Source organism: Mustela lutreola, chromosome 3, assembly GCF_030435805.1.
Source record: "Mustela lutreola isolate mMusLut2 chromosome 3, mMusLut2.pri, whole genome shotgun sequence".
NCBI lineage: Eukaryota > Metazoa > Chordata > Mammalia > Carnivora > Mustelidae > Mustela > Mustela lutreola.
Genome location: NC_081292.1, coordinates 191,904,699 through 191,923,352, shown reverse-complemented (window position 1 = coordinate 191,923,352; position 18,654 = coordinate 191,904,699). Strand labels below are relative to the sequence as shown.

Genomic DNA, 18,654 nt, shown 5'->3' with positions numbered 1-18,654 from the left:
CACATTTTTAATACAAATTCTTAACTTTAATTTATCATTTTTCTGCCGTTTATGGTAAGTGCTTTTTGTTTTAAGTTAGAACTTTTCGGTTGAAGAAGTATTTATTTAGCCCAGATTGTCTTTCATGGTTTCTTCAAGAAACTTTATAATTCATGGGAAGTTTTGGGGTCAAGCTTTTTTTTTTCTCACAGAGGTCTAATTGGACCAAACACCATTTTTTTTGTTTGTTTTATTTTGTTTTGTTTTTGCTTTTTTGGAAAAGACCATGCTTCACTGATTGCATTATAAATCTTGTCATAAGTTCATATACGTGTGTGAGGGTGTGCCGGGCTCTCTTTTCTGTTCTATAGTTCCATTTCTTTTCCTATCCTTGAATGAATTTTCTATTTAAATTACTATAGTTTTAGAATAAGTCTTGATGGACAGTAATGTAAGTCCTTCAACTTAAGCCTTGTTCAAGGCTATTTTAAGGCCTAAGGTGATTTTGATCTTTTCCATTCCCATATGAATTCTTGAAATAAGATGTCAATTTCTGCAGAAGAAACCTTGTAGGATATTGATTAGCATTGCACTTTTCATTGCATCTTTTCATATTTTCAGTTTCACATATTGTTACTGTTACAGGATAGCGACCTGAAGCAATACTGGATGCCAGACAGCCAATGTAAAGAATGCTATGACTGTAGTGAGAAATTTACAACCTTCAGGCGCAGACACCATTGCCGACTGTGTGGGCAGATTTTTTGCAGTCGTTGCTGTAATCAAGAAATCCCTGGAAAATTTATGGGCTATACAGGTAAATGCACTTTATTGACAGTTTTGCAGTTTTTAAAGGTCATAACTATAAAATAGTTATAATACAGGACCGTTGTGAAGCCAATTTTTATTTTGGGTTTTGTGTGTGGGACATGAGGAACACAAAAGTGAGGGTGATACAGCTTTGCTTTAAAGGACTTTACAGTCGAATAATAAAGTAGATGGAGAGGTTTATAAATAGAGTAAAAGTGTGTCATAGATGCTAGCAAAAACCGCAGGAGCAATAATATTTATTAGACAAGGTGGTTAGGATAGATTACTAATATATATTACTATGAGAATTTTCATTTTATAAAATGCAGATCATCCTTGAGTTATAGGACACCTTGCTTAGCAAAGTGCATCTTATTCATATTTTTTCGTAAATTTATCAGTATGGAAATGTTAAATTATTTAAATTATTTGTTGAAGCAGAAAATACCAAACAATGGTATGTGGATTTACACAGTGCTTTGAGAGTGGGAGGTGGGCAGAAGTTACCAAAAGGAGAAGACTCTCTGCATCTCTCAAATTATTTTTGTTGCCGTGCAAATCTTCCTCTTAGCCTTACTCACTCCCCCTGCCCCCCAGCTGCTAGAGTTCAGAGCTCAATTATCTTTCATCAGGATTTTGGCTGCAACCTTTAGAGGAATTTTTTACCTTTAGTTTTTCCCTACTTCTAGATCCTTTTCCATACTCTGGTTATTATTCTTTGTTAAATGCTAATTTGATCATATTGGGATATTACCTGCCTAAAACTCATTCAGAGCTCCCGTTACCCTTAGGATAAAATCCTGTCTTGTTAATATGATTGTCGTGTTAGTTTCTCAGGGCTGCCATAGCAAAATATTACAAACTGAGCAGCTTACAACAACAGAAATTTATTTTCTCAAAGTTCTGGAGGCCAGAACTACAATAATAGCTCTCACTGCACAGGTCAGAGAACTAATGTAGGGATTCTTCCATTTACTGAGTATGTTTATTCCAACTGTGTGTTTTTAGAACTGAGGAATAACCACAGAGTAACCACTCAACCCACCAGAAGATGGATCTGAGCTAAAATCTATTCATCACCTGACCTCTATAAGTCCCTCTCCTGACTGGTAGACTATAATAAAATTTTGGGTCTCCTGAAATGAGAGCCAAGTCCAGTAATCCACCAAAGGTTTGACTGTTACCTTTTTCTTAATGCAGTCACCCTTTGGGGAAGGGTGGTACATATATTAACAGTGTTAAATTTTTGGCAGTGTGTAATGAGGTTTTTCTCAAGGGGACCTAGCCTCCCTGCTTCATTCAAGGAATTCTGGGTCTGTAAATGGCTCAATTCTGAGAATTAATTGGGAGGTCATGACTGTTTTTGATTTAAGTTAGACTACTGTCCACTTGTTCTGGAGTTTGTCTTATACAAATCTAGTAAAAATTTAGTAGACTGCCCATTGACTTCACTTCTGGGAGTACTATGATCAATGCCATGGTCGCTACAAATCAGACTATTCTGAATCCTGTGTTGACTCCACTGTCTATTATAGTATCCGTGCCCACCTTGTCATTGGTGATTAAGTGCCACCATTCTGCGTGTGCCACCCTAGAATCTAATGGTCTCCATTGCATTTAGGTTTTTCAATTCAGTGGAAGCAGTTCCCACTGTAATTTCTTTTCTTTTTTTTTTAAGATTTTATTTATTTGACAGAAATCACAAGTAGGCAGAGAGGCAGGCAGAGAGAGAGAGGGGGAAGCGGGCTCCCCGCTGAGCAGAGAGCCTGACACGGGGCTCGATCCCAGGACCCCGGGATCATGACCTGAGCCAAAGGCAGAGGCTTTAACCCACTAAGCCACCCAGGCACCCCCCCCCAGCCCCCCGCCAACTGTAATTTCTGACCTACAGAGAAGAGTGACCACAAAGCTCTACAAGGATCTTGGGGTTTCCCTCACAAATTTATTTCTCATGGTCATGAGAGGTATATGTTCTAGATCCTGCTGGGGTGAGTAAGCAAGTGTTACTTGATAAATCCTTTCTTAACATTTAATATCCCTAATTCTTTGGATCCCTTCCTTCATAATACACCAGGTTAGTTCTGGCCTTTCAGCCTCTTAAAGTATAGGCCACTTTTGGTCCCATGTTTCAGCCAGTCAACCAACAAGACTGTTAGAGCCCTCTTTACTCTCATGCTATGGTTTTCAATTCATAATCTCTATTTAGTGGGCTCATATCAGTAAATTCAGCTGGGTCCTACTTTATGTTCTTTCTACTGTGTCTTTGATATATCTCCACTGTATCTCCTATATCTTTGATATCCATTTGCATACCTATTCCCTGGGTTTCTGTCCATATGAGTTGGAAAAATGTTAGTTCACCTTCTCATGGGTCACACTATACCTTACCTTTCAGGGCTTGCTGGGACTTGAGTCTTGTTATAGCTCTAGAAGCAAAGAGGGTAGTGGGAGTGGGTCCTGAGGAGAATAAGCAGTGTCTTGCAAGGTAGAAAACTCAGGCCATTTTGGATTTCTCAGGCAAATCAGGGTTAATCTCCTCTGACAGATTGCAAAGGCTAAGAAAGGTAAAGAAGACTCAGCAGAATTTTTCAGGGCTTCATTCCCCAGCTTCATCAGGATCTTTCCATAGATCTCCATTCTACTTTTCAGGATTCCATTCCTTTCTAATCAGTGCCCTCATTTTCACAGCAGTCATACTGCAAGATTAAGGATTCTATGTGTGTTGTGATTCAGCCACTTGCAGGATGAAACTCTTAGTTTGAGTTTTAGCTCTGTGGCTACAGGAGATAATGATTTCTCTCGGGGAAGACAGAGAAACTTCCAGGTAGTTTGTACAGCTGGGAATTTGAATTCCTGAGGTCATCCTTCCTGCCTCCCTCCCCACTTTGTCTAGTAAAATTAGGAGCAACCAGTCAGCCTCATTGTACCTGCTAATTTGACAAAAATATTCTAAGATATGAGGGCCACCTACTTTATGGAGGGTAATTTACTTAAAGTCAACAGATTGTATATGTTAATCATACATTAATCAAAACCCTTCACAGTAACAAGGAGATTACTGTTTGGCCAACCAACTAGTCTCTCGAAGTTGACACATAAAATTAACCATTGCAAATGGAATAATACATGTTGGGCACTTGTACAATGTAGCCTCGAATAAATGTAAAGTACTTAGAATAATGTATGGCACATGGAAAGGGTTGAATGTATATTAAGCAGTTATTGGTGGTAGTAGCATTAATATCTCTACATCCATCAGGCAACTTTTTAATTATATGTGTGTCTTTCACCTCAGTGGACCAAGGTCTTTGGTGGCAGAGCTGTGTCTCCTCAGCCTTTGTTATACAATCACATAATTAAGCATCTGTTCAGCAGACACTTGCTGATGAAATTTCTTCATGATATGAAAACTTTTCAGTTCAGGCTTGGCTGAGTTCTGACCATCTGCATTCTAATAGCTGCCTGGTAAAGGGAAATTTCTTTATAGTGAGAAACAAACCAAGCCTTTATTGTGGGAACTCAGAGACCTTTCTGCAGGATGTCATTTCACTTCCTTACTGTAGTTCTACTTCTCTTGGCTGGTGGTGATTTGTCCAAACACTCTCATTTATCCCAGACCAGATTTACTTTTTTTGGTCCTGATTGAAGTGGATATAGTTTTCTTTAGTTTTAGTATATTTCATCTGTTGAATTGTGGCATCAGAAATAAGTAATGCAACAAGTGATACTTAATTTTGTGTAAAATCTATGCATAATGTAACAAAACTGAGGACTACATAGAACATAATGTAACAAAACTGAGGACTACATAGTCTTAACATGGAAAACCCCCCTAAAACTATTTAACATAATTATACTTGGTTGTAATTATGGTAAAAAAAGTACAGTTGCCTTTAAGAATGTAATAAAATCTGAAATTGTTTCTTTTAAAAATTAGTAATTCCCTTTCAATAATTCAAACTCTAGTATTGATTAAAATCTTATTACTAACTGATGAAATTTTTTGAGTTCATTTTTTCCCCCTCGTTCTGAATGTTTTCTCAATAAATTCTGGCCTTCTAAAATAAATTTAAAAAAGAAATCTTTTGTTCAAGTCCCATCAGTTTTCTAATGTTAATTGTAAAAAAAAATTAAGGTGGAATTGTTAAATAACATGTGTTTGTAAAGTTCAATTATCTGACCTTTTTTTTTTTCAGTACAGTAAACTTACAGAATCAAACAAATAGCTTTTACAGAAAAATAGGATGGAAATGAAAACTTCTGTTTGGGCTGGGCTGTGACCTTAAATGACAACATATGAAAAGTATTAAATAACCTTGTTGTTTGTCCTCTGAAGAACATTTCGTTGCCAACTCAGCTTTCACCAGAGCAATTTCTGTAACAGTTCCCCAGCTACTTCACAGGGTCTGTAAGCCCATTTTGTTATTTGTTTGTTTCTGAGATGGTGCCCCCTTGTGGAGGCTGCTCTCAGGGTTTCACAACAGACACTTGCAGGACATTTTCCTCCTTACCCAGGGAAAACATGTTGTTTCTCTTTGTATTGCTTTATTTACTCTATTCGAAACAGTTTTTTTCTTGAACTTACTGTCCATTATTTCATTTTTAGAACCTTGAAAAGTTTATTTTTTGGAAAAATACTCTTAAAGAGTTTTTTTTTTAGTATCATTGGGTGCTATTTTCTTAACTCATTAATAAATTTTGAGGTTATTTGAATGAATGGATGAATTTATCACAATGATGGTTTTTAAAATATATAAATGAACCCAAAATTATTTTGCATTGTGAAAACATCTTTTTTAGTAGTCTTTAGTAGTAGAAGACATTTTCCTGTTACCTGAAAAACTATTAACCCAAGGACTTAATGTGTTTTGTTAAGTAACCTATTATCATTATTTTTTAAGTTCATTTTCTTGTTTTGTTTTCCTTCCTAGGGGACCTCCGAGCTTGTACATACTGTAGAAAGATAGCTTTAAGTTATGCTCATTCCACAGACAGTAATTCCATTGGGGAAGACTTGAATGCTCTTTCTGATTCTGCTTCCTCTGTGTCTGTACTGGATCCAAGTGAACCTCGAACACCTGTTGGAAGTAGAAAAGCTAGCCGCAACATATTTCTAGAGGATGATTTTGCCTGGCAAAGGTACTATCACTTAAGTACAATTTTATTTATGTTTGAGAAATACAGATAGTCTTGTGACCTGAGGCTGCCTTCAGTTTATTTTTATCTTCTTTGAATTATTTTCTATATATTCTCCTCCTTATTCTTTGGAATGTTTATGGGTAGTAATTATATTGACTAATTAGAACCTAAGCTGTAAAGAGGAGAGACTTTATATTTATATTGTTCTTGTTCACTGTTCTACCTGCTGGCACCAAGAACAGTGTATGGTATATATCTTGAGATTTGTTAAAAAGGAAACAGAAGTTATTGAGATGAATAATTTCTAATGTAGCCTTCATAGAGAAGGAAAATGCCCATAAATTTTGTATTCATAATATTTGTAAATGAGGGGTGTCTGGGTGGTTCAGTCATTGGGAGTCTGCTTTGGCTCAGGTCATGATCCCAGGGTCCTGGGATTGGCCCTGCATTGGGGTCCCTGCTCAGCGGGAAGTCTGCTTCTCCCTCTCTCACTTCTCCTGCTTGTGTTCCCTCTCTCGTAGTGTCTCTCTGTGTCAAATAAATAAATAAAATCTTAAAAAAAATTTGTATATGAAATTAGATCTTTTTTCCTCCCTAAGGAACATTTCATGTTTTTCCATAGGTTTAAATCTGCTACTTCCAGTTGCCTGCTGGTGAAGGATGTTTCTAACTCTTGGTAGTTACACGGAATTGTTTGAATTAGAATCCTAGATTCATCAGTTTCTGATTTTTTTTTTTAAGCTAAGTTATATTCTTATGTATAATACTAAATCTAGCCATATGAAAGGGCTTAGAGTTTTAATTAACCCTTTTCTGATAAGTTGTTTTATCAATCACCCTTAAAAGTGTGAAGAAGTAATAGGCAACTAATTTAAATAGAAGTCAAGAACGAATTATAGCTGCATTCTACATATATGACTCTTAGGGACATAACGTGGAGCAGAAAAGAAAGTCACAGAGGTGTACAATGATTATTTATGATGTTCAAAAATACATAAAACAAACACACTGTCTAGGTATACAGATGTGGTAAACTTAAAGAGAAGGGAGGGAATGAGAAGTATAAAATTGATAATAGTCATTTCATTGAAAATAGTCTCCCAGAGGGGAATGGGATTGGGTAAGGAAATAACACGCATTTCAGAGTCAGTGCTGATGGTACATTGTTATTTGTGGTGTCATAATTCTTTATCAATTACGTGTCTTTTATAAATTTAAAAAATTGATTCTACATTTAATAGAACAGTAAAAAAGTATAAGGATTCTCACTCCTTTCTCACTTTAGTTAGTAATCCCTTTTAGTTGTGGCTGGCCCTATCGCGTGAGCCCAGAATTGGCAAGTGTCTTTTAATAAACTAGATTTGAAATCTTCTTGAGAGATGTAGGATAGATGTCAGAGGTAGAGTAGTGTGGCAGTTGTTTCATGTTCATTCTCTTTTAGTTATCGTATCTCTTGGATAGGCACCACTTTCTCCTTTTGATAGATGTAGAAGCTGAGGTTTAGAGAGATAACTAGTGGACCCAAGGTCAAAAGCTAGAAAGAAGGAGAGCCTGCACTTGGACATACGTCTGACTCTGCGGTGCTATTCCAGTGGGCTAAGGGGACTGAGAATAAAATATTTGAACTCAGGGTTTCTCCCCCAAATCATTTCAATTTTGTATATGATGGATGTAGGAGTTCTGTAAGTACCCATCCAACCGGCATTATTATTTTAAGGACTCACTGTATACTTAATAAGCTACCAGCCTTTTGGCAGTTGATGTAGTTAATATAAAAACTATAGTTTCTATCTTAATTAAAAGAAGAAAACAAAACTAACCCCTAATATTATTATTGTAGGGGAAAACAATCAGCTTTTAAATGTTAAAGCACTTCACTGAAAGTGGATTTGCTTGTTACTGTCCCAAATCATCTCAGTATTTTTCTGTTTCTTTGTAGTTTGATTCATCCAGACCCTTCAAATACTCCTCTTTCGACAAGACTTGTATCTGTTCAGGAGGATGCTGGGAAATCTCCTGCTCGAAATAGGTAAGCTGCCAAATGAAAACTCCATGTTCTGTATTTGATTTTTCTTTCTTTCATGGCAATGAGAAGAGCAAACAGATAAAAATGGGGTGGGATTGATTGTTCCACTTTCTTAGCTCTAAAATCTGAATTAAAGTATTGTTTTTCCATTTGCTAGTCAGCTCTGGCTTGCATTCTTTTCAGTGTCTCTTTTCCAGTATTCTCTGCTGGCTTCAGATCTCCACTGGCTTTCTCCTAGCTCAGCAGATAGCCTTATTGTCTATTGTAGAGCCAAGAGGGCAGCTAACAAATAGGCACTTCCTCAACTCTTACCGCCATTTACCAACCCGATTACGTTTAGAGCTCATCTTTTTTTTTTTCTACCTCTTATCCAGGCTAATTCTCCATTTGTATTCTGGATCCCATCCTTTTTCATTTTTTATTAATTATCCTGTTGATGTTTGTACCTTCTACCTTTCATTGCTGACTCCTCACCATTAGCATTTAAACAAACTCAGATCCCCTATTAAAAACAAACAAAAATTTCTTCTTTATGGTTCATCTCTCTTTTCCTATATTCTCAATTATTTCTTTTCTTCTTAGCCAAATTCCTTGAAATTGTTGCCTGTAATCATTCTACACCTGCACACTTCCTCCTCCTTTTTCAACATACTAGATCTTACTGATGTTCACACCTCTTCACTGAGAAATGCTTTCCTTTTTACAAGTTTAAGTGGTGACTAAGTAGTTCTTAACCTGAAGAACTAGAGATCTGAATGACCTTGGTTTAACATACTTTCTGTTCTTTCTACAAGTATTATTAAGTACCTAGAAACCAGCTCTGTGTAATACAGCAGTGAATCAAACAGTCAAAATTTAATGCTCAAAAAAGCAATAAGGCATATGGGTAGAGATTGACATTTTAAAATTGTGTAGTCAGGGAAGATCTAACAGGGAAGGTGACATTTGAGCAAAGGCCTGAGGATATGAGGGAATGAGCCATGTGAACATTTAATAGAAGGGTGTGCCAAGAAAACAGAAAATAGCGAATTCCTAGAAGGAATATAGCTGGCCAAGAGTAACAAGAGGTCCTGTGTACCTGGAGTAGAATATTCTTATAGTTAATTTTAGGCCTTTGTCATTTACTCTGGGTGAAATGGGAAGCTACTAGAGAGAGTGAATTTTTAAAACACTTTTAAAATTATTTTGAAAATATTTCAAATTTGTAAAAAGTTGCAAGAGTAATAAATTTAATATATTCTCTATTAAGGTTCACTAATTTACATTTTCCCATTTGCTTTGTTTTTATTTATATAATAGACATTTTTTGAGAAAAGGTTGCAGACATCAGGATCTTTTACCCTTTTTTAATTAATAAACTTCATTTTTTTAGAGCAGTTTTAGGCTAATAGCAAAATTGAGTAGGGAGTACAGAAACTTCATATATACCCCCTACCCTCATAACCTCCTCCATGGTCAGTACCCTGTATCATAGTGGTATATTTGTTACAGTTGATGAACAGCTGTTAACATATTATCACTTTGCATTGATACATTATCACCCAAAGTCCATAATTTACGTTAGGGTTCACTCTTGGTGATGTATATTCTGTGTTTGGGACAGATGTATAATGATGTGATGTCCAGTGTTGTAGTAAACTGTAGTTTCACTGCCTTAAAAATTCTCTGCTCTGGGGTGCCTGTCTGGCCTTCAGTTAAGCATCTGACTCTTGATTTTGGCTCAGGTTATGATCTCAGGGTGTGGGGTCTCTGTGCTCAGTGTGGAGTCAGCTTGCCCCCTGCCTTTTCCCTGCTTGTGCTCACCCTCTCTCTCTCAAGTAAAAAATTCAATAAATAAATAAAATCTTTAAAAATTCTCTGTGCTCGCTTTATTCATTTCTCACTCCCACCCAACCCGTGGCATAACCACTGACCTTTTTACTATCTGCATAATTTTCCCTTTTCTAGAATGTTTTATAGTTGGACTCATTCAGAATGCAGCCTTTTCAGATTTGTTTCTTTCACTTAGTAATATTCATTTAAGGTTCCTCCATGTGTCTTTTTATGGCTTGATAACTCTTTTTTTCAGCATTAAATAATATTCCATTGTCTCGATATACCACAATTTATCCACTTACCTACTGGAAGATATTTTAGTTATTTCCAAGTTTTGGCAATATGAATAAGGCTACTATAAAGGTTTGTGTGCAGGTTTTCATGTGGTCATGTATTCAGTTCCTTTGCATAAATACCAAGGAGTATGATTGCTGGATCATAGGTAGAGGAGTATGATTAGTTTCATAAGAAGTTGTCAAACTGTCTTCCAAAGTGGCTGCACCATTTTGGATTCCCTAAATGGAAGAAGAAGAATTGGAGATGGAAGTTGTGCTATAGTGAAGGAGGGAATGTCCCAAGGGGATGTGGAGTTAAGAGAAATTTTTTTTTTAAAGGTGGGATGAATTACAGTATTTCTTTTGGCATTGTACAAATGGAGAAATAGCTGTGCTAATTTACAGAGTAGTTCCATCTGTTTTGAATTAATACTATGATTGATGTAAATCTTTGGGAAAGGTATAATTTAGTCAGTGAGTACTATTTCTAAATAAAAGTTTACCCAGCATTCTTAATGCTAGGCTACTTATTAGAGTATTTGACATTAGGGGTTCCTAGGTGGCTCAGATGGTTAAACTTCTGCCTTCAGATCAGGTCATGATCCCAGGACCCTGGGATCAAGCCCTTTGTTGGGCTCCCTGCTCAGCGGGGAGCCTGCTGCTCTCTCTCCCTCTGCCTGCTGCTCCCCCTGCTTGTGCTCTCTCCTGTTGCCTCTGTCAAATGAATAAAATCTATTAAAAAAAAAAAAGTATTTGACAGCAAATGTGACTATTTTTTTTTGTTTTTGTTACTGCCATATCAGGATATTAGGTTATGTGCAGGGATAGTTAGAATGTTAGAGAAGCAAAACACAGGATAATACAATCATTGGAAAAGAGTTTCTATTTTCTTTACTTATGTATTTATTTGAGAGAGAGAGCATGAGGTCAGAGGGAGCAGCACACTCCCCGTGGAGCTGGGAGCCTGATGTGGGACTCAATGTGGGACTCAATGTGGGACTCGATGCCGGGATCCGGGATCATGATCTGAGCGGAAGACAGTTGCTTAACCAACTGAGCCACCCAGGATCCCGGAAGAGAGATTTTAATTAATGGAGTCAGACATATAGTGGTGACCTTTCACTAAAAGAATATGCTAAGAAATAAATGATTATTTGAAAAATCTTTATTATTTATTTGATAACAGTGCTTTCTCATAAGCTATGAAGAATGACTTTTTGCTAAACCTGTTACAGACCTGTGAATAATTTCTTGAATTATTTTTTTAAGATTTATTTATTTAGTTTTGTAGGGGGAAGGGGAGAGAGCACACATGTGCATGTGCATGCACAAGTTGAGGGAAGGACGGAAGGAGAGAATCCCCAAGTAGACCCCCCACTGAGTGTGGAGCCTGTCTCAGGTCTGATCTCATGACCCATCAGATCATGACCTGAGCCAAAACCATGAGTTGGATGCTCAACTGGCTGAGCCACCCGGGCACCCCAAAGTTATTTTAAAATTATCTTTATCTTCATGGCAGTGGGAGCATAGTTTTTTAGTTGGCACCTGGTTTTGAATGGGAGGCAGCCTGGCTGTTAGTCGAGTTACCTTAGAAAAATAACTTTATCTCTGATTCTTGATTTCTGTATTTGTAGAATGGCTTTAGTAGTACCTACTCTATAGTATGCTATGAAAATTATTATTATTTTTTTAAAGGTTTTATTTATTTATTTGACAGAGATCACAAGTAGGTGGAGAGGCAGGCAGAGAGAGAGGGGGAAGCAGGCTCCCTGCTGAGCAGAGAGCCCAATGCAGGGGGGCTCGATCCCAGGACCCTGAGATCATGACCTCAGCTGAAGGCAGCTTAACCCACTGAGCCACCCAGACATCCTTGCTGTGAGAATTAAATGAGTTTATTGCCTAACTCATTGTAGAAGCTTCTGCCTTTTTATCCTTTATATAGAAGCTAGAATTTGGTTTCATTTCTTTCAAAGTAGAAGCTAACTAAAATTTCTATCTCCAGTTTTTAAATAAATAAAAGCTTGCTTGATGCTATTGACATTCCACTTACAAATCATTTATCTAGTAACTTTGCCCAGGGGCACAATTAAGGATGCTATATAAGTAATAATATATTAAGAGAGGAAACAAATTTTCACTCATTTTTTTATGATCAAATTCAAAGTATGATTGAGGATAACAATGCAGTTCTAATAAGAAGAAAGGGATTATTTTGGGGGGGATAACATTTGCTTAGCTGGGGTTCGAAAGTTAATGTTTTCTCTTACCAGAACATTATAGATACTCATCTAAAGACATTCTTGTTTCATTGGTTATGCAAAAACTATTTGGTCAGTGGGCCAAAGTTTCCTGTTTCTGATCTGCAAAATTCTTTCCCTCCTTATCTCCCTCCCTTCCTTCCTTCCTTCCCTCCTTCCTTTTTAAGATTTTATTTGTTTATTTGTAAGAGAGAGAGAGCACACAAGCAGGGGGAGTGGCAGAGGGAGAGGGAGAAGCAAGCTCCCCACTGAGCAAGGGAGCCTGACCTGGGGCTCTATCCCAGGACCCTCGTATGACCTGAGCATCAGGTAGATACTTCACTGACTGAGCCACCCAGGGACCCCTGCAAGATTATTTCTGCATTTAGTCTGATTCTTCATATTTGTCAGTTAAAACAAAAACAATAACACTAGTTTTCAGCATTTTAACAAGTTTATATCCTTTTCCTCTGAAATGTTACTGGTAAGTATACTATATTTACCATTGCTTTCCTGTAATCTCTCCGTAGCAGCTTTGCTTTTTCACTTATTCTGAAATAGCTTCTCCCAATGATGATATCATACGTAACCATCATAATTACATTTAAAAGTACCCTTAATGTTGGCAAGTAAACATTTATTTATTTATTGTAAAGATTTTATTTATTTACTTGAGAGAGAGAGAATGATTGAGAGAGCATGAGAAGGCAGAGGGTCAGAAGGAGAAGCAGACTCCCTGCTGAGCAGGGAACCCAATGTAGGACTTGAACCTGGGACTCCAGGATCATGACCTGAGCCGAAGGCAGTCAGTTAACCAAATGAGCCACCCAGGAGTCCCAGTAAGCATTTATTTAAAAATGAATTTTCACTGTAATTTTATTTATTGATGAAGAATTTACAACTGTGTATTCACTTTTTTGTTTCTCTTTCCAGATCAGCTAGCATTACTAACCTGTCACTGGATCGATCTGGTTCTCCTATGGTATCTTCATATGAGACATCTGTCAGTCCCCAGGCTAACCGAGCCTATGTTAGGACAGAGACCACTGAGGATGAACGCAAAATTCTTCTGGTACTGGTCTAGTATCTTTGCTATTTTTAAGAGACCTATCAATAGCCAGTTAGCATATAAATTAATAGAGGAAATAATTATCTTGAGTTTTTATTAAGATCACCTAAGAAAGTGGTGAAGCATTCAGTACTCTTATATTGTATTAATATTTTCTTGATCCCTTTCATCTGGTAAGATTTGAGGTGCTTACATAGTAAGAGAGCTGAACGTTTAGTTAGGTCCCAGATTGTTCTTAAACTTTGAAATATGTTTCTCATACACACAGAATGCTTTGCATATCTTTCTACTGTATGTTGATGTGAGATGGTTATCAGTTGTTTATAGACTTTATGTAAGTGTAAAATATTGTATTTAGTCCCAAGAGTGACTCAAAGAAATGGAAATTGGCTCCTGTCCTCAAGCTTAAAATTCAAAAGGTAGAAATGAGGCTGATGGTCCGGTCCTTAATAGTAAAAAAGCAATACTTTATTGATAAGAGATAGAAAGATCATTAGTGGTGAGGGCTTTAAACTGAAGGGTTTGGCCTGGACCTTGAAGAACGGATGGATTTGGGCAGGCATTGAGGAAAGCAACTCTTATTTAAAGGTATGACAAAGTATAGAGGTGAAAATAAGCATTTTCCATGCACCAAAGTAGGATTTATTAGTTAGGAGAGGTTTGGAGAGAGAGTAAGCTGGAGTCTGTGGGCAATGAGAATGGAAGTTACTTGGGGTTACCTCGTGGAACATGGCAAGTTCACCCTTTACAAGTTTAGATTTGAACCCAGGTGCTGAGCAATGTTGGGAGTTTTTTTGAGCAGGGAGTCATTCACTGAAGGCCTTCCTTTAGGAAGATTCACTTGGCAGTTGTTGGGTACAGGTCAGAAAGGTGGGAAGCTGCTGGAGTGAAGACTACAAGAAATGGATTGGTGTGGTTGACTGTTTTCCCCTCTCCCTTGCCCGTCTTCAAAGAGGAGATTTTGCAGTTTTGTACTTTGATAACTAGGAGACTGAGCATATGTGCCATGGACTGGGAAAAATTATTTGGGGTAGTTGTTTTTATTTTCTTCCCTAAAGATTTTATTTATTTGAGAGAGAGAGAGAGCACACAAGCTGGGTAGTGGGGAGGAGTGGCAGAGGGAGAGGGAGAAGCAGGCTTCCTGCTGAGCAGGGAGTCCAACGTGGGGCTCGATCTCAGGATCCTGGGATCATGACCTGAGCCGAAAGCAGCTGCATAACTGACTGAGCCTCCGAGGTTCCCTGGGATAGTTGGTTTTAAGAGAAAAAGTTACATTTGCAATTAGATTAACCTGAGTTCAGGCTACTCCCCATGCATGTGTTATTTCTGTTAGATGGTGTGAGTTGGCTCTGACAATCTGTATTGAATTTCCTTTTAGGCATCTGAAAATCACAGGAAAGAATCTGCAAAGGTATGTGATAGCATCCTTCTCAGGAGTAATTATTTGTTCATAATGTGATTTCAGGACAGCGTTCAGTTAAAGGACCTGTGGAAGAAAATCTGCCATCACAGTAGTGGAATGGAGTTTCAGGATCATCGTTATTGGCTGAGAACGCATCCCAATTGCATTGTGGGAAAAGAGTTAGTCAACTGGTTAATCCGAAATGGACACATTGCTACGAGGTAATGTGATCTTAAGAAAGACTTTTTGATATTATTTATTGCTTTATTTTGAATAAGGCCATGTTGTTGTAGATGGAAGGGCAGCAGATTTTAAGACTAGGGTTCTGTTTGGTTCCTGCGTTTGGTGCATAGGGTACTCATGACTCAGCCCTCCTCCCTTCTGCATTTTAACCAGTAGTAAATAGATGCAAGGAGCAAATGGGGAACAGTTTACCTTATTTATTATAAGCAGAAGTATGCAGTAATTCCCAGCACTAAGCTCTCTGATTAAGCAGGATTTGGGAATGTAACTAGGTATTGAGATCACAGTGGATTCTTCTGCTACTGTTCTCTGATCTGGACATTGCAGTCTATGGAACTGAGTTCCTAAGTCCCGCTTGGAGTGTCTTGCTTGGCTCAGGAATCATTTGTGAGAAAGAGATGGACAGGCCCTATTGCCTTTCAAGGCAGCATGTCCCTAAGCTATTCTAGTTGATTAGATTAACTACTCCTTTCCTGGGAAGAAACAGGTAAGTAGGAAGAGAGAGTAGAAACCCCCGGGGTCCAGTTTTGACAGTATTTCTTTTTAGTTTTATGCTTTTACTCAAGTTATTTAATCTCTTTTGAACCTTGGACCTCTCAGTTTCAGTGTGAGGAGTATGTATAGGTGCTGTGAAGAAGCTGTGAGGATGAAATGAGATAATATGGGCTAAAGTGCTTTATAAATTGTGAAATGCCGTGTAAGTGCCCTGTGTTGAGTGTCTGTTTCATCTATGTATTATTATTATTTTTTAAAGTTTTCTTTCTTTGAGTGTGAGTGAACATGAGCAGGGGGAGAGGCAGATGGAGAGAGAATGGGAGAGACAGACTCTCCACTGAGCAGGGAGCCCGATGTGGGGCTCCATCCCAGGACCCTGGGATCATGTCAGACACTTAACCGACAGAGCTACCAGGGCGCACCTTAAGTGTCTGTGTATTGCCGTATATGTTTAAGTATCTATTTTGTACATATATGTATATATATATTTGTAATATTTGGTATTATCTTACCAAGACCATAAGCTCCTTGAGGGCAGGAACCATGCTAGTTTCACCATTTTGTTTTACTATAGTGAGGACAGAGATATGCATGTACTAAGCACTTCTTACATGTTTGTTGTAAGTAAAATTAGGTTTTGCTAGGACTGCCTTACCAGCAGCTTCTCCTTTACCTGGTATCTGGCAAAATCTTTCAATTCAGCTTCAAGTCTCACTTGTTTTACCCCTCACCTATCGACCGACCATTTGTAATTCCAGCTGATCAAAATGGAAGAAAATTCCATTTGCGTCTCATCTTGTGCCTGTGAAATTACTCTGACTTTTTAAAGTTTTTATTTTTGTTGGTCTTCATTCAGGGCACAAGCTATAGCCATCGGACAAGCAATGGTCGATGGACGTTGGCTGGATTGCGTCAGTCATCACGACCAGCTCTTCAGGGATGAGTACGCGCTGTACAGACCACTGCAGGTAGTTTCCCGTGTCATCGCTGACGAGTTGGGAAGTCTTGTCTTCATCGGTGGGAATAAAAAGTCATTGAATTAGACAGAGATACATTTTCCCTGTTGTTTGAAAGTTACAAACATTTTTACTTGGTTGGTAGGGGTGATGAAAAGCCTGTTCGAATCAGACGGTTTCCAGTGGGTTTGACTTTTCTGAAGCTGGACCTTGTGGTGATATAGTTGCCTGTCATTTACCTTTAATGGTTTTCCGTTTCACTATGTCTGTGTTTTCAGGACCAAGAGAGAGTATACAATGAAATGATAGAAAAAGTATCACCAATGCAGTAGATTTTGACACATTACCAGTATTAAATTGTATAGCAGTGATAAAACAACGATGATGTATATATCTTTTTCCTTTAATTAGGGAATAGAAGTGATTTAAAATAGAACTTTTTTTTTTTTTAAGATTTTATTTATTTATTTGACAGAGAGAGACCACAAGTAGACAGAGAGGCAGGCAGAGAGAGAGAGAGAGGGAAGCAGGCTCCCTGCTGAGCAGAGAGCCTGATGCGGGACTCGATCCCAGGACCCTGAGACCATGACCCGAGCCGAAGGCAGCGGCCTAGCCCACTGAGCCACCCAGGCACCCCCTAAAATAGAACTTTTTAAAAAGATAAGCTTTCACTTTTGGTTTATGTTAATTTTAAATAAATAAATAAATAAATAAATAAATAAATAAAATGTTTAGATACTTTTGTGAATTAAAGTGGAAACTCAAAGGTTAGAAAAGACAAATGACCAAGAAGACTGGTGTGGTGTTGTTTGTTAAACTCTAACAGTTGTTTTCCAGACTGTGTCCTGGTGTTGGCACAGGATTAGAATAAATTCTGAGCCAGATTTACTCTCAGGACTAAAAAGCATGAAATGAAACACTGTAAAATCTGTGTATTATGTTTTGCTCATATTAAGCTGTCTAAACTTACTGATTAGTGACAATTATAATTATTAGAGTGGAATTATCAACATTAATGCCAGTTTACTTAGTTTCTATCAATTAGCTTATTTGTATGTAAATTTATTCAGTGGTTAGCTTTGTAGAAATATTGGGCTTGAGTTTATTTGTAGTGTTGCCTTTGAAAGCTGCCACTGAATGTGAATTACTTGGATCTTGTCTTGATCTTAATAGAGTACAGAATTCTCCGAGACCCCTTCTCCAGACAGTGACTCAGTAAACTCTGTGGAAGGTCACTCTGAGCCATCCTGGTTTAAAGACATAAAGTTCGATGACAGTGACACGGAACAGATAGCTGAAGAAGGTGACGATAATTTGACTAGTGAGTTTAAACTTTCTAATATTTTGATTTTTGTGACTCATTACTGTGTATGTATGATAAATGAGTGTCTTGTTTGTTTAGTTGAAACAATCGACTTTAAGTTTTATGGCACCAACTAAATGTAAACCTCTGATAGCAATCTTCGTTCTAGATACAGTATTTTCTTAAGAAACCAACTTGGTAGGCTACTGGCGTTTTCAGATTTTTGCCATAGTCTGTAGTTTGCAGCAGCTTAAAAATAACTCTGAGCTAATAATATCGCAGCAGACAACTTTCTCACCTCTTCACTATGATATCAGACTCTCTCTCTGCAGAACCTCCAATAGATTTCTCCATCTTAAAAATTCATCATATATTTAATGTGTTCCAATTTTTATTAAGTCTCCACAGAAGTACATGAAAATACTGTATCCATTTTGGTATTGCACATTGGCCTTGTCTATTAAAAGAACATTTTTCTCCTTTCCTCCAATACCCTGATGAAACCCATTTTTACTCCCCTCCTCTCCCTATATTTCTTTCCCCTCCCTGACACTAAAAGATTCTGCCAGTCCTAGCAAGCGCACATCAGTCAGCAGCTTCCAGTCCACAGTGGACAGTGACTCAGCCGCTTCCATCAGCCTGAACGTGGAGCTGGACAACGTGAACTTCCATATCAAGAAGCCCTCCAAGTACCCACATGTGCCCCCTCACCCTGCTGACCAAAAAGGTAGGAGGTAGTCACCATCTGGAATCCGGGCACAGGCTGGAGAGCTGGGCCACACGATCTCATGCCAGCCTGTCTTCCTGGCTTCCCTGTCCCATGTGGCGGAAGGGATTCGGTGTGGGTTTTGTTCCCCCTTTCTTGTTTTCCCCACACCGCCTCCCCACACTTTTTTTGGTTGGTT

General features: G+C 38.0%; 1 protein-coding gene across 7 annotated transcripts in view; it reads left to right on the top strand.

Moving 5' to 3' along the window:
- The window catches only part of PIKFYVE (phosphoinositide kinase, FYVE-type zinc finger containing), a 78,480-nt gene that overhangs the window by 10,318 nt on the left and 49,508 nt on the right, over window positions 1-18,654 (top strand). For 6 of the 7 annotated variants that reach the window (XM_059168222.1, XM_059168219.1, XM_059168221.1 and 3 more), the window contains exons 5-12: window positions 625-796; window positions 5,721-5,928; window positions 7,868-7,957; window positions 13,215-13,353; window positions 14,816-14,973; window positions 16,347-16,458; window positions 17,620-17,767; window positions 18,309-18,476. In XM_059168222.1, the coding sequence (XP_059024205.1) occupies window positions 625-796; window positions 5,721-5,928; window positions 7,868-7,957; window positions 13,215-13,353; window positions 14,816-14,973; window positions 16,347-16,458; window positions 17,620-17,767; window positions 18,309-18,476 (1,195 nt within the window). The remainder of the gene's footprint in view (window positions 1-624; window positions 797-5,720; window positions 5,929-7,867; window positions 7,958-13,214; window positions 13,354-14,815; window positions 14,974-16,346; window positions 16,459-17,619; window positions 17,768-18,308; window positions 18,477-18,654) is intronic. The other variant, XM_059168223.1, reaches the window with a different exon arrangement.